At 45.2% G+C, this 25,421-nt stretch overlaps 1 protein-coding gene and 1 long non-coding RNA gene across 8 annotated transcripts in view; one reads left to right on the plus strand and one right to left on the minus strand.

The window, feature by feature from the left end:
• Positions 1-14,290, minus strand: part of ELAC2 (elaC ribonuclease Z 2) — a 31,567-nt gene extending 17,277 nt beyond the window's left edge. For both annotated transcript variants that reach the window (XM_005582932.5, XM_045375324.3), the window contains exons 1-8: positions 13,975-14,290; positions 13,325-13,375; positions 13,116-13,186; positions 12,013-12,077; positions 10,695-10,752; positions 9,465-9,533; positions 7,615-7,734; positions 6,570-6,628 (exon numbers count right to left, since the gene is read on the minus strand). In XM_005582932.5, the coding sequence (XP_005582989.3) occupies positions 6,570-6,628; positions 7,615-7,734; positions 9,465-9,533; positions 10,695-10,752; positions 12,013-12,077; positions 13,116-13,186; positions 13,325-13,375; positions 13,975-14,219 (738 nt within the window). In that variant the 5' untranslated portion in view covers positions 14,220-14,290. The remainder of the gene's footprint in view (positions 1-6,569; positions 6,629-7,614; positions 7,735-9,464; positions 9,534-10,694; positions 10,753-12,012; positions 12,078-13,115; positions 13,187-13,324; positions 13,376-13,974) is intronic.
• Positions 14,291-14,504: 214 nt separating this feature from the next.
• The window catches only part of LOC102129505 (uncharacterized), a 324,484-nt gene continuing 313,567 nt past the window's right edge, over positions 14,505-25,421 (plus strand). For all 6 annotated transcript variants that reach the window (XR_010582291.1, XR_010582293.2, XR_012425296.1 and 3 more), the window contains exons 1-2: positions 14,505-15,059; positions 20,137-20,255. This is a non-coding gene — a long non-coding RNA (uncharacterized lncRNA). The remainder of the gene's footprint in view (positions 15,060-20,136; positions 20,256-25,421) is intronic.

Below are 25,421 nucleotides of genomic sequence, written 5' to 3' on the forward strand. Positions count from 1 at the left end.
AAAGAGACAAAGAAGGCCATTACATAATGGTAAAAGGATCAATTCAACAGGAAGAGCTAACTATCCTAAATATATATGCACCCAATACAGGAGCACCCAGATTCATAAGGCAAGTCCTTAGAGACTTAGACTCCCATACAATAATAATGGGAGACTTCAACACTCCACTGTCAACATCAGACAGATCAACGAGACAGAAAGTTAACAAGGATATCCAGGAATTGAACTCATCTCTGCAGCAAGCAGACCTAATAGACATCTATAGAACTCTCCACCCCAAATCAACAGAATATACATTCTTCTCAGCACCACATCGTACTTACTCCAAAATCGACCACGTAATTGGAAGTAAAGCACTCCTCAGCAAATGTACAAGAACAGAAATTATAACAAACTGTCTCTCAGACCACAGTGCAATCAAACTAGAACTCAGGACTAAGAAACTCAATCAAAACCGCTCAACTACATGGAAACTGAACAACCTGCTCCTGAATGACTACTGGGTACATAACGAAATGAAGGCAGAAATAAAGATGTTCTTTGAAACCAATGAGAACAAAGATACAACATACCAGAATCTCTGGGACACATTTAAAGCAGTGTGTAGAGGGAAATTTATAGCACTAAATGCCCACAAGAGAAAGCAGGAAAGATCTAAAATTGACACTCTAACATCACAATTAAAAGAACTAGAGAAGCAAGAGCAAACGCACTCAAAAGCTAGCAGAAGGCAAGAAATAACTAAGATCAGAGCAGAACTGAAGGAGATAAGAGACACAAAAAACCCTCCAAAAAATCAATGAATCCAGGAGTTGGTTTTTTGAAAAGATCAACAAAATTGACAGACCGCTAGCAAGACTAATAAAGAAGAAAAGAGAGAAGAATCAAATAGACGCAATAAAAAATGATAAAGGGGATATCACCACCGACCCCACAGAAATACAAACTACCATCAGAGAACACTATAAACACCTCTACGCAAATAAACTAGAAAATCTAGAAGAAATGGATAATTTCCTGGACACTTACACTCTTCCAAGACTAAACCAGGAAGAAGTTGAATCCCTGAATAGACCAATAGCAGGCTCTGAAATTGAGGCAATAATTAATAGCCTACCAACCAAAAAAAGTCCAGGACCAGATGGATTCACAGCTGAATTCTACCAGAGGTACAAGGAGGAGCTGGTACCATTCCTTCTGAAACTATTCCAATCAATAGAAAAAGAGGGAATCCTCCCTAACTCATTTTATGAGGCCAACATCATCCTGATACCAAAGCCTGGCAGAGACACAACAAAAAAAGAGAATTTAAACCAATATCCCTGATGAACATCAATGCAAAAATCCTCAATAAAATACTGGCAAACCGGATTCAGCAGCACATCAAAAAGCTTATCCACCATGATCAAGTGGGCTTCATCCCTGGGATGCAAGGCTGGTTCAACATTCGCAAATCAATAAACATAATGCAGCATATAAACAGAACCAAAGACAAGAACCACATGATTATCTCAATAGATGCAGAAAAGGCTTCTGACAAAATTCAACAGCCCTTCATGCTAAAAACACTCAATAAATTCGGTATTGATGGAACGTACCTCAAAATAGTAAGAGCTATTTATGACAAACCCACAGCCAATATCATACTGAATGGGCAAAAACTGGAAAAATTCCCTTTGAAAACTGGCACAAGACAGGGATGCCCTCTCTCACCACTCCTATTCAACATAGTGTTGGAAGTTCTGGCTAGGGCAATCAGGCAAGAGAAAGAAATTAAGGGTATTCAGTTAGGAAAAGAAGAAGTCAAATTGTCACTCTTTGCAGATGACATGATTGTATTATTTAGAAAACCCCATTGTCTCAGCCCAAAATCTCCTTAAGCTGATAAGCAACTTTAGCAAAGTCTCAGAATACAAAATTAATGTGCAAAAATCACAAGCATTCTTATACACCAGTAACAGACAGAGAGCCAAATCATGAATGAACTTCCATTCACAATTGCTTCAAAATGAATAAAATACCTAGGAATCCAACTTACAAGGGATGTAAAGGACCTCTTCAAGGAGAACTACAAACCACTGCTCAGTGAAATAAAAGAGGACACAAACAAATGGAAGAACATACCATGCTCATGGATAGGAAGAATCAATATCGTGAAAATGGCCATACTGCCCAAGGTTATTTATAGATTCAATGCCATCCCCATCAAGCTACCAATGAGTTTCTTCACAGAATTGGAAAAAACTGCTTTAAAGTTCATATGGAACCAAAAAAGAGCCTGCATCTCCAAGACAATCCTAAGTCAAAAGAACAAAGTTGGAGGCATCACACTACCTGACTTCAAACTATACTACAAGGCTACAGTAACCAAAACAGCATGGTACTGGTACCAAAACAGAGATATAGACCAATGGAACAGAACAGAGTCCTCAGAAATAATACCACACATCTACAGCCATCTGATCTTTGACAAACCTGAGAGAAACAAGAAATGGGGAAAGGATTCCCTATTTAATAAATGGTGCTGGGAAAATTGGTTAGTCATAAGTAGAAAGCTGAAACTGGATCCTTTCCTTACTCCTTATACAAAAATTAATTCAAGATGGATTAGAGACTTAAATGTTAGGCCTAATACCATAAAAACCCAAGAAGAAAACCTAGGTAATACCATTCAGGACATAGGCATGGGCAAAGACTTCATGTCTAAAACACCAAAAGCAACGGCAGCAAAAGCCAAAATTGACAAATGGGATCTCATTAAACTAAAGAGCTTCTGCACAGCAAAAGAAACTACCATCAGAGTGAACAGGCAACCTACAGAATGGGAGAAAATTTTTGCAATCTACTCATCTGACAAAGGGCTAATATCCAGAACCTACAAAGAACTGAATCAAATTTACAAGAAAAAAACAAACAACCCCATCAAAAAGTGGGCAAAGGATATGAACAGACATTTCTCAAAAGAAGACATTCATACAGCCAACAGACACATGAAAAAATGCTCATCATCGCTGGCCATCAGAGAAATGCAAATCAAAACCACAATGAGATACCATCTCACACCAGTTAGAATGGCAATCATTAAAAAGTCAGGAAACAACAGGTGCTGGAGAGGATGTGGAGAAATAGGAACACTTTTACACTGTTGGTGGGATTGTAAACTAGTTCAACCATTATGGAAAACAGTATGGCGATTCCTCAAGGATCTAGAACTAGATGTACCATATGACCCAGCCATCCCATTACTGGGTATAGACCCAAAGGATTATAAATCATGCTGTTATAAAGACACATGCACACGTATGTTCATTGCGGCACTATTCACAATAGCAAAGACTTGGAATCAACCCAAATGTCCATCAGTGACAGACTGGATTAAGAAAATGTGGCACATATACACCATGGAATACTATGCAGCCATAAAAAAGGATGAGTTTGAGTCCTTTGTAGGGACATGGATGCAGCTGGAAACCATCATTCTTAGCAAACTATCACAAGAACAGAAAACCAAACATTGCATATTCTCACTCATAGGTGGGAACTGAACAATGAGATCACTTGGACTCGGGGAGGGGAACATCACACACAGGGGCCTATCATGGGGAGGGGGGAGGGGGGAGGGATTGCATTGGGAGTTATACCTGATGTAAATGACGAGTTGATGGGTGCTGACGAATTGATGGGTGCAGTACAGCAACATGGTACAAGTATACATATGTAACAAACCTGCACGTTATGCTCATGTACCCTAGAACTTAAAGTATAATAATAATAAAAAATAAATAAATTTAAAAAAAATAAATTAAAAAAAAAAAATCTTCATCAACTATGTGCAGCTTCTTTTAACTCCCTGAAGTTAAAAAGTTACTCATGGCCGGGCGTGGTGGCTCACGCCTGTAATCCCAGCACTTTGGGAGGTCCAGGCTGGCAGATCACCTAAGGTGAGAAGTTTGAGACCAGACTGGCCAACATGGCGAAACTCTGTCTCTACTAAAAATACAAAAAAAAAAATTAGCCGGGCATAGTGGCAAGCACCTGTAATCCCAGCTACTTGGGAGGCTGACTTGGGAGAATCGCTTGAACCTGGAAGGTGGTGGTTGCAGTGAGCCAAGATCGTGCCACTGCACTCCAGCCTGGGCGACAGAGCGAGACTCCACCTCAAAACAAAACAAAACAAAAAAAAGGCTGGGCGTGGTGGCTCATGCCTGTAATCCCAGCACTTTGGGAGGCCAAGGCAGGCAGATCAGGACGTCAAGAGATCCAGACCATCCTGGCCAACATGGTGAAACCCCGTCTCTACTAAAAAAATACAAAAATTAGCTGGGCGTGGTGGTGTGCTCCTGTAGTCCCAGCTACTCGGGAGGCTGAGGCAGGAGAATTGCTTGACCCCGGGAGGCAGAGGTTGCAGTGAGCCAAGATCACACCACTGCACTCCAGCCTGGGCGACAGAGCAAGACTCCGTCTCAAAAAATGAAAAAAAAAGAAAGAAAGAAAAAAAAAGGTACTTGCAGACTTAAGGCAGGGAAACCCATCTCCCTAGAGCTGAACTCAACCCATGGAAATATGTTCCTCTCTGAGGAATGCAGATATTTGGAAGGCTGCTGAGAGCCAGAACGCAGCCCACAACGCCCCAACAGTGCACCAGCTGCCTAAAGCCAAGGTCTTCCATCAGATGAGTTTCTCAGGTCCTCATGCCAGGAGACTCCTGGAACTTGACCTAGCTCAGCTTTATTGCTTTCCAAAACCCCACCTGAGAGCAGCAAATTAATTACAAGAGGGGAAAGGGGTTACGGGCTAATCCAGTGACAGCAGCCCTCAGAAGCGGCAGAAGACAGCAAGGAAGGAGATGGAAAAGCCAGGTCTGGCAGCTGGCAGCCCCTAGGAACGGCTGCCTGATAATAGGGCAACTGCCCGGGTGTGTAAAAGTGAGCTTGTCACTTCTCATCATGCTCACTGTTAGCTATTCAGGAAAAAGCAGGAATATGACTTAAAGATTACCATATAAAACAATTTAAAAAACAGTATAAACATAGATTATCAAAAATATTTTTAAAACTTTAAAAAATGATTTTGCTGTCTAAAACTCAAAAACATACAAGTAATAAGCCTGTTAACAATAGTACTTAACTTTTAGGAAAATCATATTATTCATATACATCGACAGAAATGATACCGGCAATGATCTTGCCACTAAAATTACTACTTTATTATTTTCACTTGTAGGTTTTAGAATTTAGATAAAAATTCCAAATATATTTCAAAATCAACATTAAAAAATAATCTAATCCCACAAGAAGGCAATGAAATCTTTTCACGTATTTAGACAAATTTGTTGCGAATTGTATTGATAAAATTTTAATGTGTAATTCTATTAAAAATAAGCCACCAGTCGGATCTTACAAACAGCTCATTGTAACAAAAATTTTTAATGGGATCTGACCAATTTCAGAGTTACAGATCTAGGCCTTTGTGAATGCTAGCTAATATTCCAATCAATCTGATGTTAGACCTTAGCTATTGCAGGGGAATGAAATAAAGTACAACAGAGTTAAAACTGACTTCAAATAAAGGCCTGATGGAGTTGAAGGAAAACAAACACAGCTGCGTTCAATAATTTCTGAATTCTAAAAGGACCAATCGTTGATAAATATAAAAGAATACGGACCAGGCATGGTACTTCACGCCTGTAATCCCAGCACTTTGGGAGGCCAAGGCGGGTGGATCACCTGAGGTCAGGAGTGAGACCAGCCTGGCCAACATAGTGAAACTCCGTCTCTACTAAAAATACAAAAATTAGCTGGGTGTAGTGGCATGCACCTATAATCCTAGGTACTTGGGAGGCTGAGGCAGGAGAATCACTTGAACCCAGGAGGTGGAGGTTGCAGTGAGCCAAGATCATGCCACTGCACACTCCAGCCTGGGCGATGGAGACAGACTCTCAAAAAAAAAAAAAAAAAAAAAAAAAGGTATGGAGGCTGACAGGGCACTGGAAAAAAATTTAAAAGGAAATAAAAGTATGGGGTTATTTTGAGAAACAGGGCATCTAAACTCTGAAACCTACAAGTGATGACAATTATGAAAGGTCAGTAGTGATACTTGTTGCAGGCTCATTGCCAGTATCATTTCTATAGAATTTTTTTTTTTCTTTGAGATGGGGTCTTGCTCTGTCACCCAGGCTGGAGTGCAATGGTGCAGTCTCAGCTCACTGCAACCTCCTCCTATGTTCAAGCGATTCTCCTGCCTTGGCCTCTCAATTAGCTGGGATTACAGGTGCACGCCACCACACCCAGCTAATTTCTGTATTTTTAGTAGAGACAGGGTTTCACCATGTTGGTCAGGCTGGTCTCGAACTCCTGACCTAGTGATCCACCTTGCTTGGCCTCCCAAAGTGCTGGGGTTACAGGCGTGAGCCACTGCACCTGGACTTCCATCAGTTTTTTTGAAGATCTGCTCTCTCTTCTTGTCTCAGGTAACAGGAGCAGCTACCCTCAAATTATTGAAAAAGTGCACACCAGAGTTCGCTGACCAAGCCCCCAGTCATGTACAGCCCTCCAGAAAAGCTCCCTTACCTTACAGATGAAAGCTACGACCAGGGAAGGGTCCCTTACCCCTCTTCTCTGGCTAACACCTGAGGAAAAACACATTTAATTATCACAAGGTAAATGTGAAAGTTGTCAAGACATCACAAACTGATTACGACCTGATACCTAATTTCACCTCGCATAAAAATTAAATGGACACTACTGTCCCAATACAAAGGCTGAAGACACTAATACACTCAAGAAGACTTTTCTCCCCCTACTTATGCGGAGGTTTTTTGGGTAAATGAAAAACACAAAACTCTCGCCAGAAAAACTTTAGAATGGCAAGTGAAATTTTTTTTAAATGACACATTTCACCTGGGACTGGAGAAGAGAGAGAAAAACATATTGTAATGTGCTTTATAACGCATATAACGTGAAATAACACAAAAGTTCAAAGGCCTGCAGAGAAAATGTTGGGGTCAGTCTTCACCCAGTGCCATCCAAACAAAGACAGCATATAGGGGTCAGCCAGCTCTCAGTCACTAGATAAGACCTCAGGACAGAAAGAGGAGCTGCCGAGCTTTGCCAACGCTGGTCTTCTGTTAAGGACAGCAAACTCCTGAAGCAGCCCAACTCGTGAGTTAATCTAAACTTGGACTTTTAACTCCATTTCCCAGTGGGCTGTCATTCTGGAAGAAGAGGTGCAGATCCTCTCTCTGATTTGACTGTCTCATTGGCTTTGCAGTTATAGTTTCCACATTAAACGGAAAATTTGCATGAAAGTTACATTAACGAAAAATACAAAACGAATCCGTTTGTCAGGCCCTGTTCTCTGGGAAAACAGAACAGTTTTGGGCCTACCCAGACCCTGTGGCCAAAACTGCGGACTGGTTGTTACTAAAGCTCCAGGCTACCACCTTTACAACAACCCTTCTCATTCCCCCCAAGGGCCAAGTCATAAGCAGCCCAGGAAGAAGTATCTGTTTACACACGTGGCTTTCTTATAATAACGACTCTCTTCAAGCATTACGAGGCAGAGAATTAAGAAAACACGAGCTTTTCCGCCGCTCTGTTTTGTTTATACTATTACCACGGGGAAGGTGCGGCTCACTCTCATTTGACTCGGAGTCTGAAGATCGCTCTGGACTGAGCCTGCCGAGAGGCCTTTCTGGACTCTGCCATGGTTGGTGCTTTCCACTCCTCTGTTCACCTGGTCAGTACAGACACCACCACATTACACACTGCACAAGGTGAGCGGAGAGTCGAGGCCCAGATGTTTATATGTGGGAATGCCAGAATGCCAATGAAATCAGCACACCTTTTACTATACAGTAGGAAATAACTAGTTAGTTAACTTCCTACCTGGTTTCTGGGGTGCACTTACGTCCATTAATCTTCATGTTTCTGCTTAGCTCACAGCCTTGACCATGGTACCAGCTCAACAATGTGTTATATAAACAGCATGTGAGTTTTAGACATGCGTATTTGTATTTATTATGACTCCCACAAAAAACATAGGCCTAAAGGGTACCTATCTCCAGAGGGAGCCTTGTTTTACATTTAGTTAAGGCTCAAGATCATGGGGAAAAAATTCGCTGCTCTAAGAAACTAAAGCACAGCTGCAACGATGATGAACATAAGTTCATTCATTGAGGGCTGCCAGGCACTGAAAAAACGATGGTCAGCAAAACTGAGCATGTTAACATCGATCACACAAGTGACACGTGAAAGTTACCTGTCACATGCAATGGAGCGGAGAACAGGGTGCTAGAAATGAACAAAGGGATGCAACTGAGGCTGGAGGTGGCTACAGCAGGCCTCAGGTGTAAGAAGGCATCTGAGCAGGAGGAGCGAGCCAGTCAATGGGACTGCTGATCAGCCCATCACAGCACTGGCCTAGGAGCACCTGTGCCATTGCTCCAACTCATTCCTCCCCTCCCTGCTACCTTCTGCCTTCAGTCAGCATAAGCCTCATCTCCGCCAGGTTCTGGACTTCTCTGGCCTTTGCTGGGTGCTCTGGTCTGTTACCCATCAGCACTACTTGGTAAGCATCGCATCAGTTAGTATTATCAAGGAAATACCCCTACTGCTTGGTACTCTCTTTATATGTAAGTAAAACCAGACAAGAATGTCTTTAGCCAAGCTCAAGGACAAGACTGACTCTTTTCCTAAGCTAAGACCACATCATCTGGCCCTGGTACTTCAGAATTTGTAGGAGCTTCTAACTCCCTTGTAAGTTGCTGTAATCATTATTTATTTTAAAAAATCTATCTGTAAGGCCGGGCGCGGTGGCTCAAGCCTGTAATCCCAGCACTTTGGGAGACCGAGGCGGGTGGATCACGAGGTCAGGAGATCGAGACCATCCTGGCTAACATGGTGAAACCCCGTCTCTACTAAAAATACAAAAAACTAGCCGGGCGCGGTGGCAGGCGCCTGTAGTCCCAGCTACTCGGGAGGCTGAGGCAGGAGAATGGCGTAAACCTGGGAGGCGGAGCTTGCAGTGAGCTGAGATCCGGCCACTGCACTCCAGCCTGGGTGACAGAGCAAGACTCCGTCTCAAAAAAAAAAAAAAAAAAAAAATCTATCTGTGCAAACCTCTTCATGATCCTCTCATCAAAAGAGGGTACTTACGCCTGTGGGAAAAAACCTCCAAGCAATGAATGTGCAAACCTGAATGCAATCTATTTACTGAGAGTGCTTGATTATCTAATATTCCAAAGCAAAATCACTAACATTAGGCATGAGTTAGATGTGCTTATCCGTAAGATTATAAGCTCCTTAAGGGCAGGGGCCATACCTTAATTCCTCAGCTGAAGTTTCTAATCATGCTCAGAACACAAAACAGGGTGCCCAAAGCAAGTGTTCAGTTTCTATGTTCACCCATGTTTTCTTTACTCGGACCTATACCCTCCTCCTGGGAAACCTGGCTTTCATACTCACTGTGTATGGGGATCTGGTAAACTGTCATGGTTTCATCCTTGTATTCGGGGGCAGAGTGGGGCCGCACAGCTACAAGAAAAGCACACAACAGCAAAGCGATTGCATCAGTGAAGATGTGTGGGAAGAGTAATTTCCAGGATCACCAACCACTGAGCAACTGAACTGCCTCAGAATTATGGTGGGAATCTGACATGAAAACCAGACTTTCTAAGGAGATTACCATTTTTAGGAAATAAATAGAAGTGTATTTTGGTCAGCCATTTATATTTACTACAGCCAGATGAAAAGACATTACAATCATTGGTGACTATCCATTAAAAATGTAAGAACAAGAAACCAGTACTCGACTTTCAGAGGCCCAAGTTAACAAACAGAATTGTGAAGCCAGGGAACCCATCATCTCAACCAGAGGAGCTGATGTCTATTCTGAAACAAAGTATTAGTGTTTCTATAAAAGAGGAGTATTAAGCCACAGATGCACACCAGTGCCAGGACAAGGGCCCTGCTAGCATCCTCAGTGAGGCCTCTTCCCATCAAGAGTCTTCCCATCTGCTACACAGCTGGAGCTGCGTTTCAATGTACAAAGTTGGCCATAAAACCTTTAGGAGCCCCTCGTCACCCCCGCCCCCAACTCAAAGCAACTCAATGACGAGAAGCACCTCTGGAACTGAGGCAGAGCCCTGCTGTCTGGAGAATGCTACCCAGCATGTCCACAGGCATGCATCGGCTGTTCAATCACTGCTGCCGACCTGGCCCCTATTTTTGCAGCATGAGGTGGGAGCACAGAAAATGTCACTATTTAGAAAACACATCTCCAGCCAGGCGTGGTAGCTCACTTTCTCACTTTGGGAGGCTGAGGTGGGCAGACCACAAGGTCAAGAGATCGAGACCATCCTGGCCAACATGGGGAAACCCCATCTCTACTAAAAATACAAAAAATTAGCTGGGCGTGATGGTGCGCGCCTGTAGTCCCAGCTACTCAGGTGGCTGAGGCGGGAGAATCCCTTGAACCCAGGAGGTGAAGGGTGCAGTGAGCTGAGATCGCGCCACTGCACTCCAGCCTGGTGAGAGAGCGAGACTCCATCTATTAAAAAAAAAAAAAAAAAAAAATCTCACGGTGGTGAAGCATTTGATTTTGAGATTTAATGTTGATTTTTTAATGGATTCTAATTTGAGAGGTCAGGGTATATATGAGTTAGAAATACCAGATAATGAGTCACAAAGACATACCCAGTTCTATTCCTTTCAATGGACCAGAAAATATTTTGATTGCTTCGAGGTATTTTTCCTAATGAAAAACAAAGAAATGAGCAGTTATGGCTGAACAAACGTAGAACACAGCAACTATTCAAGTATTTAAAGGTTACCAATAGGTATCAACATAAAACAAAGCTTAGTAAGTATTTTGAACATCATTTACTACAAATATTTACTGAGTATCCATTATGTCAGATGCCAAGGACACAGCAGGAAAAAGAGATGGAGTCCTTGCTCTAATCATGCCAGTGGAGGAGACAAAATGAAACATGATAACACAAACAGCTTAGTGGCATTATGCTAAGTGCTCTGCAAGGAAAATGAAAAATACAGAGGGCCGGGATCCAACTTGTCTGGAGAAGGAGACAGTTCTGGAGTAAATGACCCTCTAGCTGAGCCCTGAAAGTTCAGTAACAACACAGGCAGCAATTAGAAGAAGCAGAGGGAACTTGTGGAAGGGCGAAAGTCCTGAAGAAGACAGTTAGAGGGGTGTAAGAGTCAGCCCATGCAGCTACAGCTCAGCGATGGGTACAGATGGAAGTAAGGGTAGGGGCTGGGGCCTACAGGACTTATAGGCCATATCAGGTGTTCTGGATTGTATTGCAATGGGGAGCCCATGAAAGGCTTTAGGGTGGCAAGTGAAACACCACTTTTCTGTCTTAATGTGACCTCTCTGGCTGCTGTGTGGCAGATGGATTACAGGAAGACGAGAATGGATATGGGAGGCTACTGTAGTTTACAGGTGCAGAAAACAGAGATAAGGAAAGCCTCGATAAGAGACAAATGGATGGATTTCAAACGTTATTTTGGGAAAAGACTTAACAGGTCCTGGTGACTTTTTTCTCAAGAACTGGAAAATGAACTGTTACATTCAACAACACACACACGACTTCCCACGAGTGTAATAAGCTGGTCTGAAAGGTAAGAAGACGTCAGAAATGTACTGAATAAAACAAAAGCTGACCTTTCTTGTGTGCCTACTTGGTGCCAAACAAATCTAATAAAGCAATCTAGTGCTTTATATGGGCTACATCATTTAATCTTTAACAACTCTACGAAACATGATAGTAATTTTACAGATCAACAAACTAAAGCTCAGAAAGGTAAAGTAACTCGTTTAAGGTCACACAGTTAATCAGGCTTTGAACTCATTTTAACCTGAAAGGGGAAGCGTTTCAACGACCAGGTATCTCTGGAGGGCAGAAGACTGATTTGCAAAAAAGGAAAACTCTTGTTACTGACATTACAAAAGAAAAGGTTGGTTTCGAAAGACGTGTCAGGAAAGACTCACCAGTTGCGGGGGTCCAGAAAGTACACACTTGGGAAGCCCGGTTTCCTTTAAAGTAAGAATCATTCCTAAAAAGGATGCATAAAATCAGATCTCTCATCAACTTCACCTGCCGTCACTAACAGGAGGAGCACTCTGTACTAATCCAGCTATTTATCTACATCTCCTCCTTCCAGCTTTGGAAGTATCACCAGGGAAGATGTACAGAGCAGAAGTGATGCCAGCCAGAGGTGTAACGGACATCAAAGATTCTTTAAATGCCTCTAGAATAGGCTGAACTGTTACTAGGGTGAAGTAGCAAGGCACCCAGTGTGCAAAATTTAAGGAATCATGAAAGTGAAGGGCGGCACCCTAAGTGCCTCACCCTAGTCTCAGTCCTGAGAAGGGAGATTGGTCTAACACTTCACTCCTTCCTGTACATGCCACCAAGCCCACAGAATTTGGATGCAACACAATCCTGACCTTCTAGTTGAGAGACATAAATGACCGGGTAATCTGGACAGTGGGTATGCGTGCGGCTGCCAATGGCGTCTACGGTAAACACATTAACTATAATCACCACCGCTAGACTCTCCAGTTTACTGCCACAAATCTCTGGCCCCGCAACCCAAGAAACTAAGTGGATGGTAACACTTAGAGGGGGTATCCATATTAAAATCTGTTCTTCTGAGTCACAGCTTTTAATGCTCTGTGCTGCAGCTGACTGGGCTGCTATAAAAAGAATTCCAGCCCAGGTGCGGTGGCTCATGCCTATAATCCCAGCACTTTGGGAGGCCAAGGCAGGAGGATTGCTTGAACCCAGAAGTTTGAGACCAGCCTGGGCAACATGGCAAAACGCAGTCGCTACAAAAAATACAAAAAAAATTAGCCAGGTGTGGTGGGGCGGGCCTGTGGTCCCAGGGATTTGGGAGGCTGAGGTGAGGGGATCACCTGAGCCCAGGAGGCAGAGGTTGCAATGAGCCAAGATCACGCCACTGACAAAAAAAAAAAAAAAAAAAAAAAAAAGTCTAGCTGTCCACCCCACACCAGACGCGGAAAAACAGTCAAGCAGGTTAAATTCCCGGAGACTTCCCACCAGCCTCTGACACTGCAAAGAATATACTCACCACTTAAGCCACCAACATTAGACCAGTGCATTCGAGTCAGGAATATGTTGTCCAGGCGAGCAACTTTCAACCTAAGAATGAGAAAACATTTAAACAGGATAACATGAACAGAACAAGGACCACTTTTGCTATAAAAAACAACTGGCCTCTCATTTCAGCTTTCAAGCCCCGTAATCAACTCCCCCTCCAAAAGCAAGAGACTGACTCACTTGTGCTCCTGCATGAGTCTCTGAACGCCTTCTCCACAGTTGAAGAGGTATCTACAAGACAAACATTACACAAGACATTCAGAAGGTTTTATTCTGTAAACTGACACCAATTAGTTGCTTTATGGTAGACGCTGGAAAAAAAACAAAAAAGAAAAAAAATTAAAAGTCCATGTTGGACTACCGAACCACATTTCTGCTATTAGGATGGTGGGTTTTGAGTCCTCCATAGGAGAGGTGGAGAGGAGTGGGGGCCCGTGTGTGTGGGTGCTGGGACAAAACGGGTTCTTTCCCCATCACTGGCTACACACCAGATCTGTCCACTCCACACGCTAACAAAGACCTTGGGGTGCAAGGAAGAGGGTGGAGCTCCGAAAGTGCTGACAGCCACGCCGGGCCCTAGAGCTGGGAAGAGGACGCTCTGACCCAAGTCTGAAGTTCTTCACAGATCCCCAGAAATCACATGGATGCAAAGAATCTGGGATTTCCCACCCACCATAACTTTACGAACCCCCGCAACAGTGAACCACATTTGTGAAGTAGGGAAGCAGAAGCCCTGGGAGGTGCCCCGATGCTCAGAGGCTGCACCGCACTGAGGGCCCGGCAGGACGGGGTGTGGCTCGTTGAAGGAACCCCAAGCGCGGCGCACTGACCGGTTGAACTCGGAGAAGACGTAGAGCGCGGCGCCCGCGTCCCGGCTGCCCACTGCCACCACCTGCAGGTACACGGTGTTCGCGCCGCCGGAAGACCCCGACGGGCCGCGCTTCTCTCGCGTGCGCAGGTGCCGCAGCGGGTCCTTGGGCGGCCGCTGGCGGCGGGCGGATCCCTGCGATATGGTGCGTCCCTGCGACATGGTGCGTCCAGCCGCGGACCGCAACAGCGAGCAAAGCGCCCACATGCGCCCGTCTTCACTAAAACTAAGAAAAGCCGCCGGTCACCTCAGTCCGCGCGTCCCACGCACCTCCCCCCGCTCCGCGTGGCAGATTCAGCCAATCAGCGCGCCGTGCACCGAGCTGCCCGCCTACGCGAGGCTGCTCATCCAATAGAAAGGAGTCTTACTGCTCGGGCCTTGTCAATTGTCAGCGGCCATAGAGTAGAGGAATACTAGAGCGTCTCAAGCGGCCCCGGTCTGTTCCGGTTTCCTGGCCTCCATTTTTTCCGGAAGCTGTTTTTCTCCTGGGGCGGGACTTCCGGAAGCACCGTGTCAGGAAAAGCCTTTCTGTGGAAGGCGGGTCTTAGGAGTTTGGAGTTTCGCTGAGACGCGCCTGTTCCCACCAGATAAGAGCTGTGCCCTCAGGGCACGTCAGCTGCTTAGAGTTTGAGTTTGAGGTGATTGTAGGGGTTGTGAGGATTAAATGTGAGGAGATCAATTGTATTGAGCATTAGCATAAAAGGCGCTTTTGCTAATTTTGTTTCCATTGTAATTCGTATGCATACGTGTTAGAACATGATCATTTTTACGTGGTGGCGCGCGCCAGTAGTCCAGGGAGGCTGAGGCAGGAGAATCGCTTAAGCCCGGGAGGCGGAGGTTGCGGTGAGCCAAAATCGCGTCACTGCACTGCAGCCTGGGTGACAGCGAGAGCCTGTCTCAAAACAAAAGGAAACAAACAAAAAATTTAGTGTTTTCTGGAAAGAAAAGCAAGAGTAGAGGACAAGCTCTAAAGCAAGAGAGTCTTGGCTCATTCGTTAGCTGCGTGATCTTGACCTCTCAGAGCCTCAGCTTTCTTATCTCTAAAACGTGAGTAATAACAGCAATAACAGTATCTCCTGCTTCAGAATATATTTAGAATTCAGTCACCTGATAATATATCAATAGCCCTTGGAGTGGCTCTGTCACAGAAGAGGCACCCAGTAAATGATAGAAAATTAAAATACAAAATGTTTCAACTCATATACAATATAGCTGACCAGGGACATCAGAGAGGTAGATGTTCCAATACCAGCTCTTTGAAAAAAACACCTAATCCCCTCTTATGTAGCTAATGAGGATTTCTCCCTGAAAGGGATTTCAGTTAAAGTCGCTAGAAATACAGGGAGCTCCCTTAAAAGAGGGAGATAATTTACGTGGAAGGTCCACTCACATATGATTTTTTTAAGATAGTTTACCTGGAAGCTTCACTGAAATATGATTTTTTTTTAAATAAATACTGAAAAATGTCACTTTTATTCAGGAAGTAGAGGAGATTCAAGTCATATAGATTCCTACTCGAAATTCTTGACACCTGACTTTCCAGGATCACATTTTCATATGTAGACCAGTTTCCTCTTGGTTTCTTCAGTTAAGTCAAAACTACACATCCCTCTTTCCCCATATATTTTTGCTCATTAGTGTATTTCTTGAGCTGTTTTCATTCAAATATGAAATTTTTTATGAAAGATCACTACCCACTGTGTGAAAACATTTTGTACTTGAAATAACCATCCCAGTGAGGGGCAGGAAAACGCTTCAGATCTACTTTACACAGTTAGAGGACTTCACAAACTGAGAAGATGATCGTACCACCATCTCCATAAGTATTCAAAATAAAAACGATAGTTTTTAAAAGCTGCTTAAGGGCTGGGCACCGTGGCTCATATCTGTAATCCCGGCATTTTGGGAGGCCAAGGCGGGAGAATAGCTTCATGCTAGTAGTTCAAAACCTGCTCTGTGGCCAGGCATGGTGGCTTACACCTCCCAGCATTTTGGGAGGCTGAGGCGGGTGGATCACCTGAGGTCAGGAGTTCGAGACCAGCCTGGCCAACATGGCGAAACCCCGTCTCTACTAAAAACACAAAAATTGGCTGGGAGTGGTTGCATGTGCTTGTAATCCCAGCTACTGGGGAGGCTGAGGCAGGAGAATCACTTGAACCCCCAGAGGCAGAGGTTGCAGTGAGCCAAGATCGTGCCATTGCACTCCAGCCTGGGCGACAGAGGGAGACTCCATCTCAAAAACAAACAAACAAACAAACCAGCTCTGGCAACAAAGCAAGACCTCATCTCTACCAAAAAAGACTAAAAAATTTAAAAATAAATAAATAAAAATTAGCTGGACATGGTGGCACGCACCTCTTGTCCCAGCTACTCTGTAAGCTGAGACAGGAGGATCACATGAACCCAGGGGTTTGAAGCTGCAGTGAGCTGTGATCATACCACTTTACTCCAGCCTGGCTGACAGAAGGAGATGCTCCTTAAAAAAAAATTATTAAAACTGCTTTTAAAAAGTGTAGTGCAATAGAATACTGATTTTTTTCCTGCGATGAGTGCTTTGATCCTTTTAAAAAAATATATCAAATTTCACACACACACAAAACATTGGTTCCTCTATTTTATTGGTGCCGTATGTTCACGTCTATCCATTGGGTAATCTCAAACTACTTATCTCAAAATTATAGGAGGAATCACTTTTGGTTATCTACTTATATAAAATTCTGAGGGCTGGATGGTATTCAGGTTGTTTCTAGGGCCCAGTGTACCTTTCTGCACTTACACTCTGGGTCATATTTTTATTCCTGGTATATGAAGACAATAGCTAGTACTTCTTCAATCTGAGGTTATACTGGAATGTAAATTTCATGAGCCTGGGATTTGTCTAACTGGTCCTCTGCTGTATCATTATCTCCTAGGACAGAGTCTGGCTTGTGGCCGACAATAAATACCAGGAAATTAGAAGCAAGCCAGTAGCTTAAACGAGGTTTTCAATTTACAACTAAGCAGGGCCTAAAATTCAATCAAGACAACAATGAATGTGTTTTCTGAAGGCAATTGGTTTGACTGGTACCTCCAAAAGGACAGTTCAGAGAGTCTGAAACAGAAAAGTGTCTCTGGACTTGCTGGAGTAGAGGTAGCCTGACCATCGGGACAGCAGAGAAAGTGGAAATCGAGGTGACAGACTTTCAGAAGTCAGTGATATCAACAATTAATATAATCCAGCCACTTCCTCTTGCTTTGAGTCTCTTTTTGTTATTCATTTTGTATATGGGCAGCTTGTGGCTTGAAATAACCTTCAGTTCTTTTGTTGCTCACAGTTCTCTGCTCCTTGCAGTGGCTGCTGGGTGGCTCAATGGGAGTGGAACCTTTAACATGGCCCCACTCCCAGGTGTGGGTCCTGGGTAATGGCTCTGCTGGGGGTGCTTTGGTTCATTTCCCATTGCCTCTTCATCCATGTAGACTGTCCACATTCAGTAGTCAGACTGAGCTTCTTTGAATGGTGGTCAGCCTCCAGGAGGAGGAAGTGAAATTGCAGTGCTTCTGAAGAATTAGGCCCAGAAGTCAATGCAAGACACACACAGCACCCACCTAGATTCAAAGGGAGGAAAATTCTATTCTACCTCTTGAGGGGAGAAGTGTCAAAGTCACATTGCAAAAGGGCCCTTGAAATGGAAAAGTCCAGGCTTTCGTGGAACCCTTTGATTATTCTAGGAGGTTCTATGAAGAGATGGCTGCCAGGCAGAATCATCTGGCCAATGAATGCTGGGAACAGTACATTTTCATATGCCTGTAGTTACAAAGGTATAATTTATAATTTGACTTTCTGCTGTACACGCTAATAACTATGGTTGCCATAAGCTGGTCCACTCATCTATGGCCATTTCTTGGGTGTATTCATAAATCAGACTTTTGTACCTACAAAGCTGGGGCAGTTCCTGGGATCCTCAAGATCTGGTGATCTGACCAAGGGACACATACTTTGGGGCTCTGTCTGAAATACCCTGTGGCCTTCACACAGACGTTCATTCATTGATTCATTCAATACACTCATACACACACACACACACACACACACACACACACACACACACATGAGTTTCTAGACACTGTTCTAGGGTTCTAGATACTGTACTAAGACCTTGGTGTACAGAAAGACCAACAAGGTCTTGCTCTCAGAAAGCTCAGAAAGTTGGTGTCTTGGGCACTAGGATGGGGCCCCAGGGCACACAAGAAAATGTTATAATAGGCCGGGCGCGGTGGCTCACGCCTGTAATCCCCACACTTTGGGAGGCCGAGACGGGCGGATCACGAGGTCAGGAGATCGAGATCATCCTGGCTGACACGGTGAAACCCCGTCTCTACTAAAAATACAAAAAATGAACCGGGCGTGGTGGCGGGCGCCTGTAGTCCCAGCTACTGGGGAGGTTGAGGCAGGAGAATGGCGTGAACCTGGGAGGCGGAGCTTGCAGTGAGCTGAGATCTGGCCACCGCACTCCAGCCTGGGCGACAGAGCGAGACTCCGTCTCAAAAAAAAAAAAAAGAAAATGTTATAATAGAATCAGGACAGGGATGCTTTTGTCTTCATTGGGTCTGAGGTGTTTCCGGTTTAGAGCCGTAGAAACCCAACAACTCCAAACTTGATGGCCACAATGCATCGGAGGGAGAATTGGTTTTTGAAACAAAAGTTACTTTGGGCTGGGCACGATGGCTCACACCTGTAATCCCAGCACTTTGGGAGGCCCAGACTGGTGGATCACTTGAGGTCAGGAGTTCGAGACCAGCCTGGCCAACATGGCGAAACCCCATCTCTGCTAAAAGTACAAAAATTAGCCAGGGGGTGCCTGTAACCCCAGCTGCTTGGGAGGCTGAGGCAGGAGAATCACTTGAACCCGGGAGGTGGAAGTTGCAGTGAGCCAAGATCATGCCACTGCACTCCAGCCTGGGCAATAGAGCGAGACTCAGTCTCAAAAAAAAAAAAAGTCTACAGTCATGTACAGCAATGTCCTAGACCTTCACATTCACTCACCACTCACTGATGCACACTAGGCAACTTACAATCCTGCAAGTTCCATTCATGGTAAGTGCCTTATTCAGGTGCTAATCTTTTTTTTTTTTTTTTTGAGATGGAGTTTCACTCTTGTTGCCCAGGCTGGAGTGCAATGGTACAATCTCGGCTCACCACAACCTCTGCCTCCTGGGTTCAAGCAATTCTCCTGCCTCAGCCTCCTGAGTAGCTGGGATTACAGTCATGCACCACCACACCCAGCTGATTTTTTTTGTATTTTTAGTAGAGATGGAGTTTCTCCGTGTTGGGCAGGCTAGCCTCGTACTCCCATCATCGGGAGATCCACCCACCTCAGCCTCCCAAAGTGCTGGGATTATAGGCGTGAGCCACCACGCCCGGCTTAGGTGCTAATTTTTTATACCACATTTTCACTCTATCTTTTCCATGTTTAGATAGATTTAGATACAGAAATACTTACCATTGTGTTACAATTGCCTGCGGCATTTAGTACAGTCACATGCAGCACTGGTTTGTAGCCTAGGCACAATAGGTTGTACCATACAGCACAGGTGTGCAGTAGGCTGTACCATGTAGGTTTGCGTTTGTGCGCTCTGTGATGTTTGCACAATGACAAAATTCCCTAACAAGGCATTTCTCAGAATGTATCCTTGTCATTAAGTGATGCATGACTGTACACCAGAAACCAGAAAGAAAGAAGAAAGGAAAGTAACTCAGCCTGGCTCAGGCTTGGAGAGGCTGCAGCTCTGCCGTAATTAATGCCACCCAAGCTTTGTCACGTTTAGATCCTCAGGGCCAAGCAGGTGCCCAGGAATTCGTGGAGCTCAGTTAGTGTGTACTGAGGGCATGGAGCACCTGCCCAGCCTGAGTCACCCCAGGCTGCCATCCCCAAATACCACAGACTGAGTGGCTTCCCCAAGATGTCAATTTTCTCAGTTCTGGAGGTTGAAAGTCCAAGATCAAGGTGTGGGCAGGGCTGGTCTCTCTCTCCTGAGGCCTCTCTCTTTGCAAATGGCCTTCTTCTTGCGGTATCTTAATGTGGTCTTTCCTCTGTGCTCACATGGCCTGGTGTGTCTCATGTGTCCTAATCTCCTCTTCTTATAGGGACACCAGTGAGCTTGGATTAGGATCTACCCTAACAGCCTCGTTTAATTAATCACCTCCTTAAAGGCCCTATCTCCAAATGTCGCATCATGAGGCACTGGGGGTTACAGCTTCAACAGGTGAGTTTTGACCAACCTGGCCAACATGGTGAAACCCCGTCTCTACTAAAAATACAAAAATTAATCGGGCATGGTGGCGGGCGCTTGTAATCCCAGCTACTGGGGAGGCAGAGGCAGGAGAATTGCTTGAACTCGGGAGGCGGAGGTTGCAGTGAGCCGGGATCATGGCACTGCACTCCAGTCTGGGCGATAGCCTGGGCGACAGAGCAAGAATCCGTCAAAAAAAAAAAAAAAAAAAGGAATGGTGTCAGAGAAGGCTTCTCACAGAACATATGGCACGATTCGGATTTAGAAAAAATTGAGAGATTTCCAGGATGGCAAGATGAGGAAGGCTATTCTATCCAGAGCGGGCGGCATGGAGACAGGAAAGGTAGGAGTGTGCCAAGAAGCGACAGGACACACAGCAGTTCACTGAGGGTTCACGTCATCATACGCACACTTTCCACACACGTGTCCAGATCACCTGCTCCTCCCAGCACTCTTGTGAGGTGTAGCCTATTGCTATTCTCATTGCACAGATGAGAAACTGAGGCTGAAAGGGCTTACTTGCACAAGATTACAAAACTAAGTGATGCAGGTAGCATGCACACCCGGGCTGCTCAGTTGCTGAGTTCAGTTCACATTCCTCCCAGGCCACTATTTCGCCTCAAACAGTTGCTATTACTGTAGGATACATTCAGGATGAAGTAGGATGAAGGAGGGTCGGCGAGGAGGCTGGCAGTCGGCGAAAGTCACAACATGAAGGACGTTGGAGGTTTCCTTTTAGCCTTTCATCCTTTCATCCTGCAGTCCTGCCTCCAGTTCTCCGGGGTCAAAGGACAGGGCGCAGAATCGCATCCTGGAGGCGTGCGATGCGCGCCCGTGGTCACTAGAGGGCGCAGAAGCGCCGGCTCTGGGGAAGGCTGAGCCAGGAGGCAGGATCTCAGATCGCTGCGAGTTTGATTTATTCTCAGGGATCTGAGAATTCTAGAATTCTTCAGTTTAGCACTTTCCACTGAAGGTATTGTAAGATCATGCACACAATCACTGCAGGGCTGAGGGGGACCCTTACATAACTAGGAATGCTCCTCAAGTCAGTGTCTACATTTGCATTCCTGTTTATGGCGCTAGTGGTGCCACATGATCCCCAAAGGACCAGAGTTTACTGTTTAATTCTTCACTCAAACTGGAGCTCAGAGATGCATTCTCAGGGGCCTCAATGTGTGTGTGTGTCCCTGTGTGTATGTGTTATGTGTGTCTGTGTCTGTGTGTCTGTGTATGTGTGTATGTGTTGTGTGTGTATGTCTATGTGTATGTGTGGGGGGTGTGTGTGTGTCTGTATGTGTTGTGTGTGTGTGAATGTAGGTGTGTATGTGTGGGTTGTGCATGTATGTCTGTGTGATTGCATGTACCTGTGTATATATGTGTGTGTGTGTGTGTGTGTGTGAGAGCATGTGTATGTGTGTTTGTGAGTGTGTGTATGTGTGTGTCTTTCATTTAATTGGGTTCTTTATCTTACTCGCATTTGGGAAATGCCAGTGCAGGATCCCGAGCTCCCTGGAGGTATCCCTGGAGGTGAGCCCAGGTGTGTCAAGGTGTCCCGTCTGGAGACAGTAATAACCCGGCGTGTCAGGAGCTGTCCAGGGAGGAGGGTGAAGATGGTGCGGCTGGTTTCTGTGGAGATGATGTGGTGCAGTCAGGGGTTCATGGACTTTGGGGTGCTGAACCTGACCCGGAACAGCCAGGTAACCTTGGGCAAATGTCTTAACCACTCTGCACCTTGCCCTCCAGGATTGCCATGAGGATGAAGAGGTAAGGAATAGGCATCTCTCCATCCTTCTCCTTTTCCCCATCCTCTCCCTCTCTTTCCAGCCCCCTCTCTCCCTCCACCTCATTCCCTCCCTCTCTCCTCTTTCCGTCTTCCTTCCTTCCTCCCCCTCTCTTCTTTCTCCCTCATTCTTCCTCTTTCTTCTCTCTCTTCCCCTCCCTTTCTCTCCTTCTTGTTCTTTCTTTCCTTCTCTCTCTCCCTCCCTTGCTCCCTCTCTTCCCTCTCTCTCTCCTTCCCGTTCTCTTCCTCCCTTCTTCTTTTCCTTTCTCTTTCTCTCCCTCTCCTTTCTTTCTTCCTTACTTTCCATCCCCTTTTCTGTCTCCCCATCCCTTTCCCCCATTTTCTCCTTCTCTCTCTTTCTTTCCCTTTCTTTCTTTCTCCCTTCCTTCCTTCCTTCCTTCCTTCCTTCCTTCCTTCCTTCCTTCCTTCCTTCCTTCCTTTCTTTCTTTCTTTTTTGACAGGGTCTCACTCTGTCGCCCAGGTTGGAGTACAGTGGCGAGATCTTGACTCACTACAACCTCCTCCTCCCAAGCTCACCTCAGCCTCCCAAGTAGCTGGGACTACAGGCTTGCACCACCATGCCCAGCTAATTTTTGTATTTTTGGTAGAGATGAGGTTTCTCCATGTTGGCCAGGCTGGTTTCAAACTCCTTGGCTCAAGTGATCTGCCAACCTCGGCTTCCCAAAATGCTGGGATTAGGATGTGATCCACCATGCCCGGCCCCTTTCTGTCTTTCCCCCGCTTTCTCTTTCTCTTGCTCCCTCGCGTCCCTTTTTTCTTTCTCCCTCTCCTTCTCTTTCTCCCTCTTTTCTTCTCTCTGTCTCTCCCCCTCCCTCTCTCAATCTCTCTCAGTTTCCCCAGGTTCAGAATGCTTTCCCATTTCTTTTTCTGGCAGTTAATACACTAAGTTGTCATCATTTACTTGTTATATGTCTTTCTAGACTGTGGCTTCAGTGGGGCAAAGGACAAGGAGTTTGTATCTCGTTCTAAGGGAACAGGAAGCCCCCAGAGGGTATATGAGCAGACAATGGAATGATTAGGTTTTCATCTTCAGAGGCTGGCTCTTGCCGCTGTGTGGAGAGGAGGCAGGGAGGACACGGGGTACAGTGGGCCTGTAGGGGCAGGCTTGTAACCTGGACGGAGGTGGGAATGGCAGAGATGAAGAGAAGCGGACAGATCAGGACCTGGTTTTACACGGAACCCTCAGAGCCTGCTGATGGATGACGGGTGTAGTCAGGGGGAAACAGTATTCAGGAATCAAGGAGAGCTCCAAGGTTTTGACCTGGCCAAGTGGGCTGATGAAGTTGCCTTTTGTGGGGATAGTAAAAGACAGATGGGGAGCAGATTTTGGGTAAAAAGCAAGCGTTCTGTCTTCCACGTGTCATATGTGGATTGCCAATTGTAGGTAGACCCAGCACGTGCTCTGTTCTACCCCTGACTCTGGAGTTCTAGGAGAATTTAGGATTCGGGACATAAAATTGTGGTTCATTGACATTCGGATGTTGTATAAAGCCATGGGGCTAGCTGAGATCCCCTAGGGAGAGTCACTGTCTCGTATAGTGAAGAAGACATGTCCCAGGCCCAGCCTGGAGACTGTGACATTCCCAATATTGAAACTTAAGCAGAAGAGTTGGAGCCAGGAAAAGGAGGCCAAGGAGGAGCTGCCAGTGAGTCATTGGAAAACCGGTAGCACGTGGAGTCTCAACAAGAAGAAATGAAAGCATTTAAGTAGAGTGAAAATTTTGGCAAATGCTGCTGAGACGTCAGATTTCATATGAACACAGGTGGGCAAAGCACCCCCACTCTGCATGCTTAGCTACCGGTCATGGCACCGTTCCTTCCCCACACCCATCCCCACTTCACACAGCACCTCAGCTTCCTTCTCAACACAGTGTTATTTCTTCTTATTTTATTTTTTTTGAGATGGAGTCTCGCTCTGTTGCCCAGACTGGAGTCTGGTGGCATGATCTTGGCTCACTGCCCCCTCCACCTTCCAGGTTCAAGCCATTCTCCTGCCTCAGCCTCCCAAGCAGCTGGGACAGCAGGGATCCCCCACCACGCCTGACTAATTTTTGTAGTTTTGGTAGAGATAGGGTTTCGCCATGTTGGCCAGGCTGGTCTTGAATTCCTGACCTCAGGTGATCTGCCCTCCTTGGGCTCCCAAAGTGTTGGGATTACAGACGTGATCCACTGCACCCAGCCCATTTATTTATTTCTATTTTTTGCCATAGACGGAACAAATCAACACAGTGTTTCTGGAAACCACTACTCATGGACTGAAGATGGCATGTAAATGAAATCTATTTGCCATTCTTTGTGTAATCTCATCTCCCAGCTATCTAGATGAAGACATTGCATCCTAAAGAGATAGTTAACTTGGCAATACTTGACCACTACACATCCAATATTCACCTTTCAGTCTAGCAGTGTAGTGATAGGGCCATGAGGAAAGACATATTTGTGTGGATTCTATGACATTTTTGTGGAGTCCTTCTGCTGTTAGTCAGGGTTCTCCAGAGAAACAGATAGGATGTGAAGATGAAACGATAGATACATAGACTAAATAGATGATAGATTTCGGTATCATTTATCTAGATAGAGGTAAATAGATGATAGATTTAAATATACCTAGAAACATAGATGATAGATAAATATACATATAAATATAAATCTTTCGTTATTTATTTGTTTGTTTGTTATTTTTTGAGACGGAGCCTTGCTTTGTTGCCCAGGCTGGAGTGCAGCGGCGCAATCTTGGCTCACTGCAACCTCCGCCTCCTGGGTTCCAGCGATTCTCCTGCCTCAGCCTCCCGAGTAGCTGGGATTACAGGCATGTACCACCATGCCTGGCTAATTTTTGTATTTTTAGGGGTTTCACCATGTTGGCCAGGCTGGTCTCAAACTCCTGATCTCAGGTGATCCACCCGCTTCAGCTTCTCAAAATGCTGGGATTACAGGCGTGAGCCACCATGCCCAGCCAGATACATAGAAATCTTTTAATAAATATTTTAAGGAATTGGTTACAGTGATTGTACAGATAGACAAGTTCAAAATCTGCAGGGTAGGCCAGCAGGCTGGAGACTCGGTGAAGAGTTGCTATTCAAGGCTGAGGATAGCCTGCTGTCAACATTCCTTTTTCCTTTGGGAAGGTCAGTCTTTTCTTGAAAGCCTTCAGCTGATTGGATGAGGCCCACCCACACTGCAGTGAGTCCTCTGCTTTACCCAATGTCCACTGATTTAAATGTTAATGTCACCTAACAGATCTCTCACAGAAACATCTAGAGTAATGTTTAACCAAATACCTGGCTACCACGACCTAGCCAAGTTGACAGAATGAACCATCACACTATTGGTTGACG

The sequence above is a fragment of the Macaca fascicularis genome, chromosome 16 (genome assembly GCF_037993035.2).
Source record: "Macaca fascicularis isolate 582-1 chromosome 16, T2T-MFA8v1.1".
Lineage (NCBI taxonomy): Eukaryota > Metazoa > Chordata > Mammalia > Primates > Cercopithecidae > Macaca > Macaca fascicularis.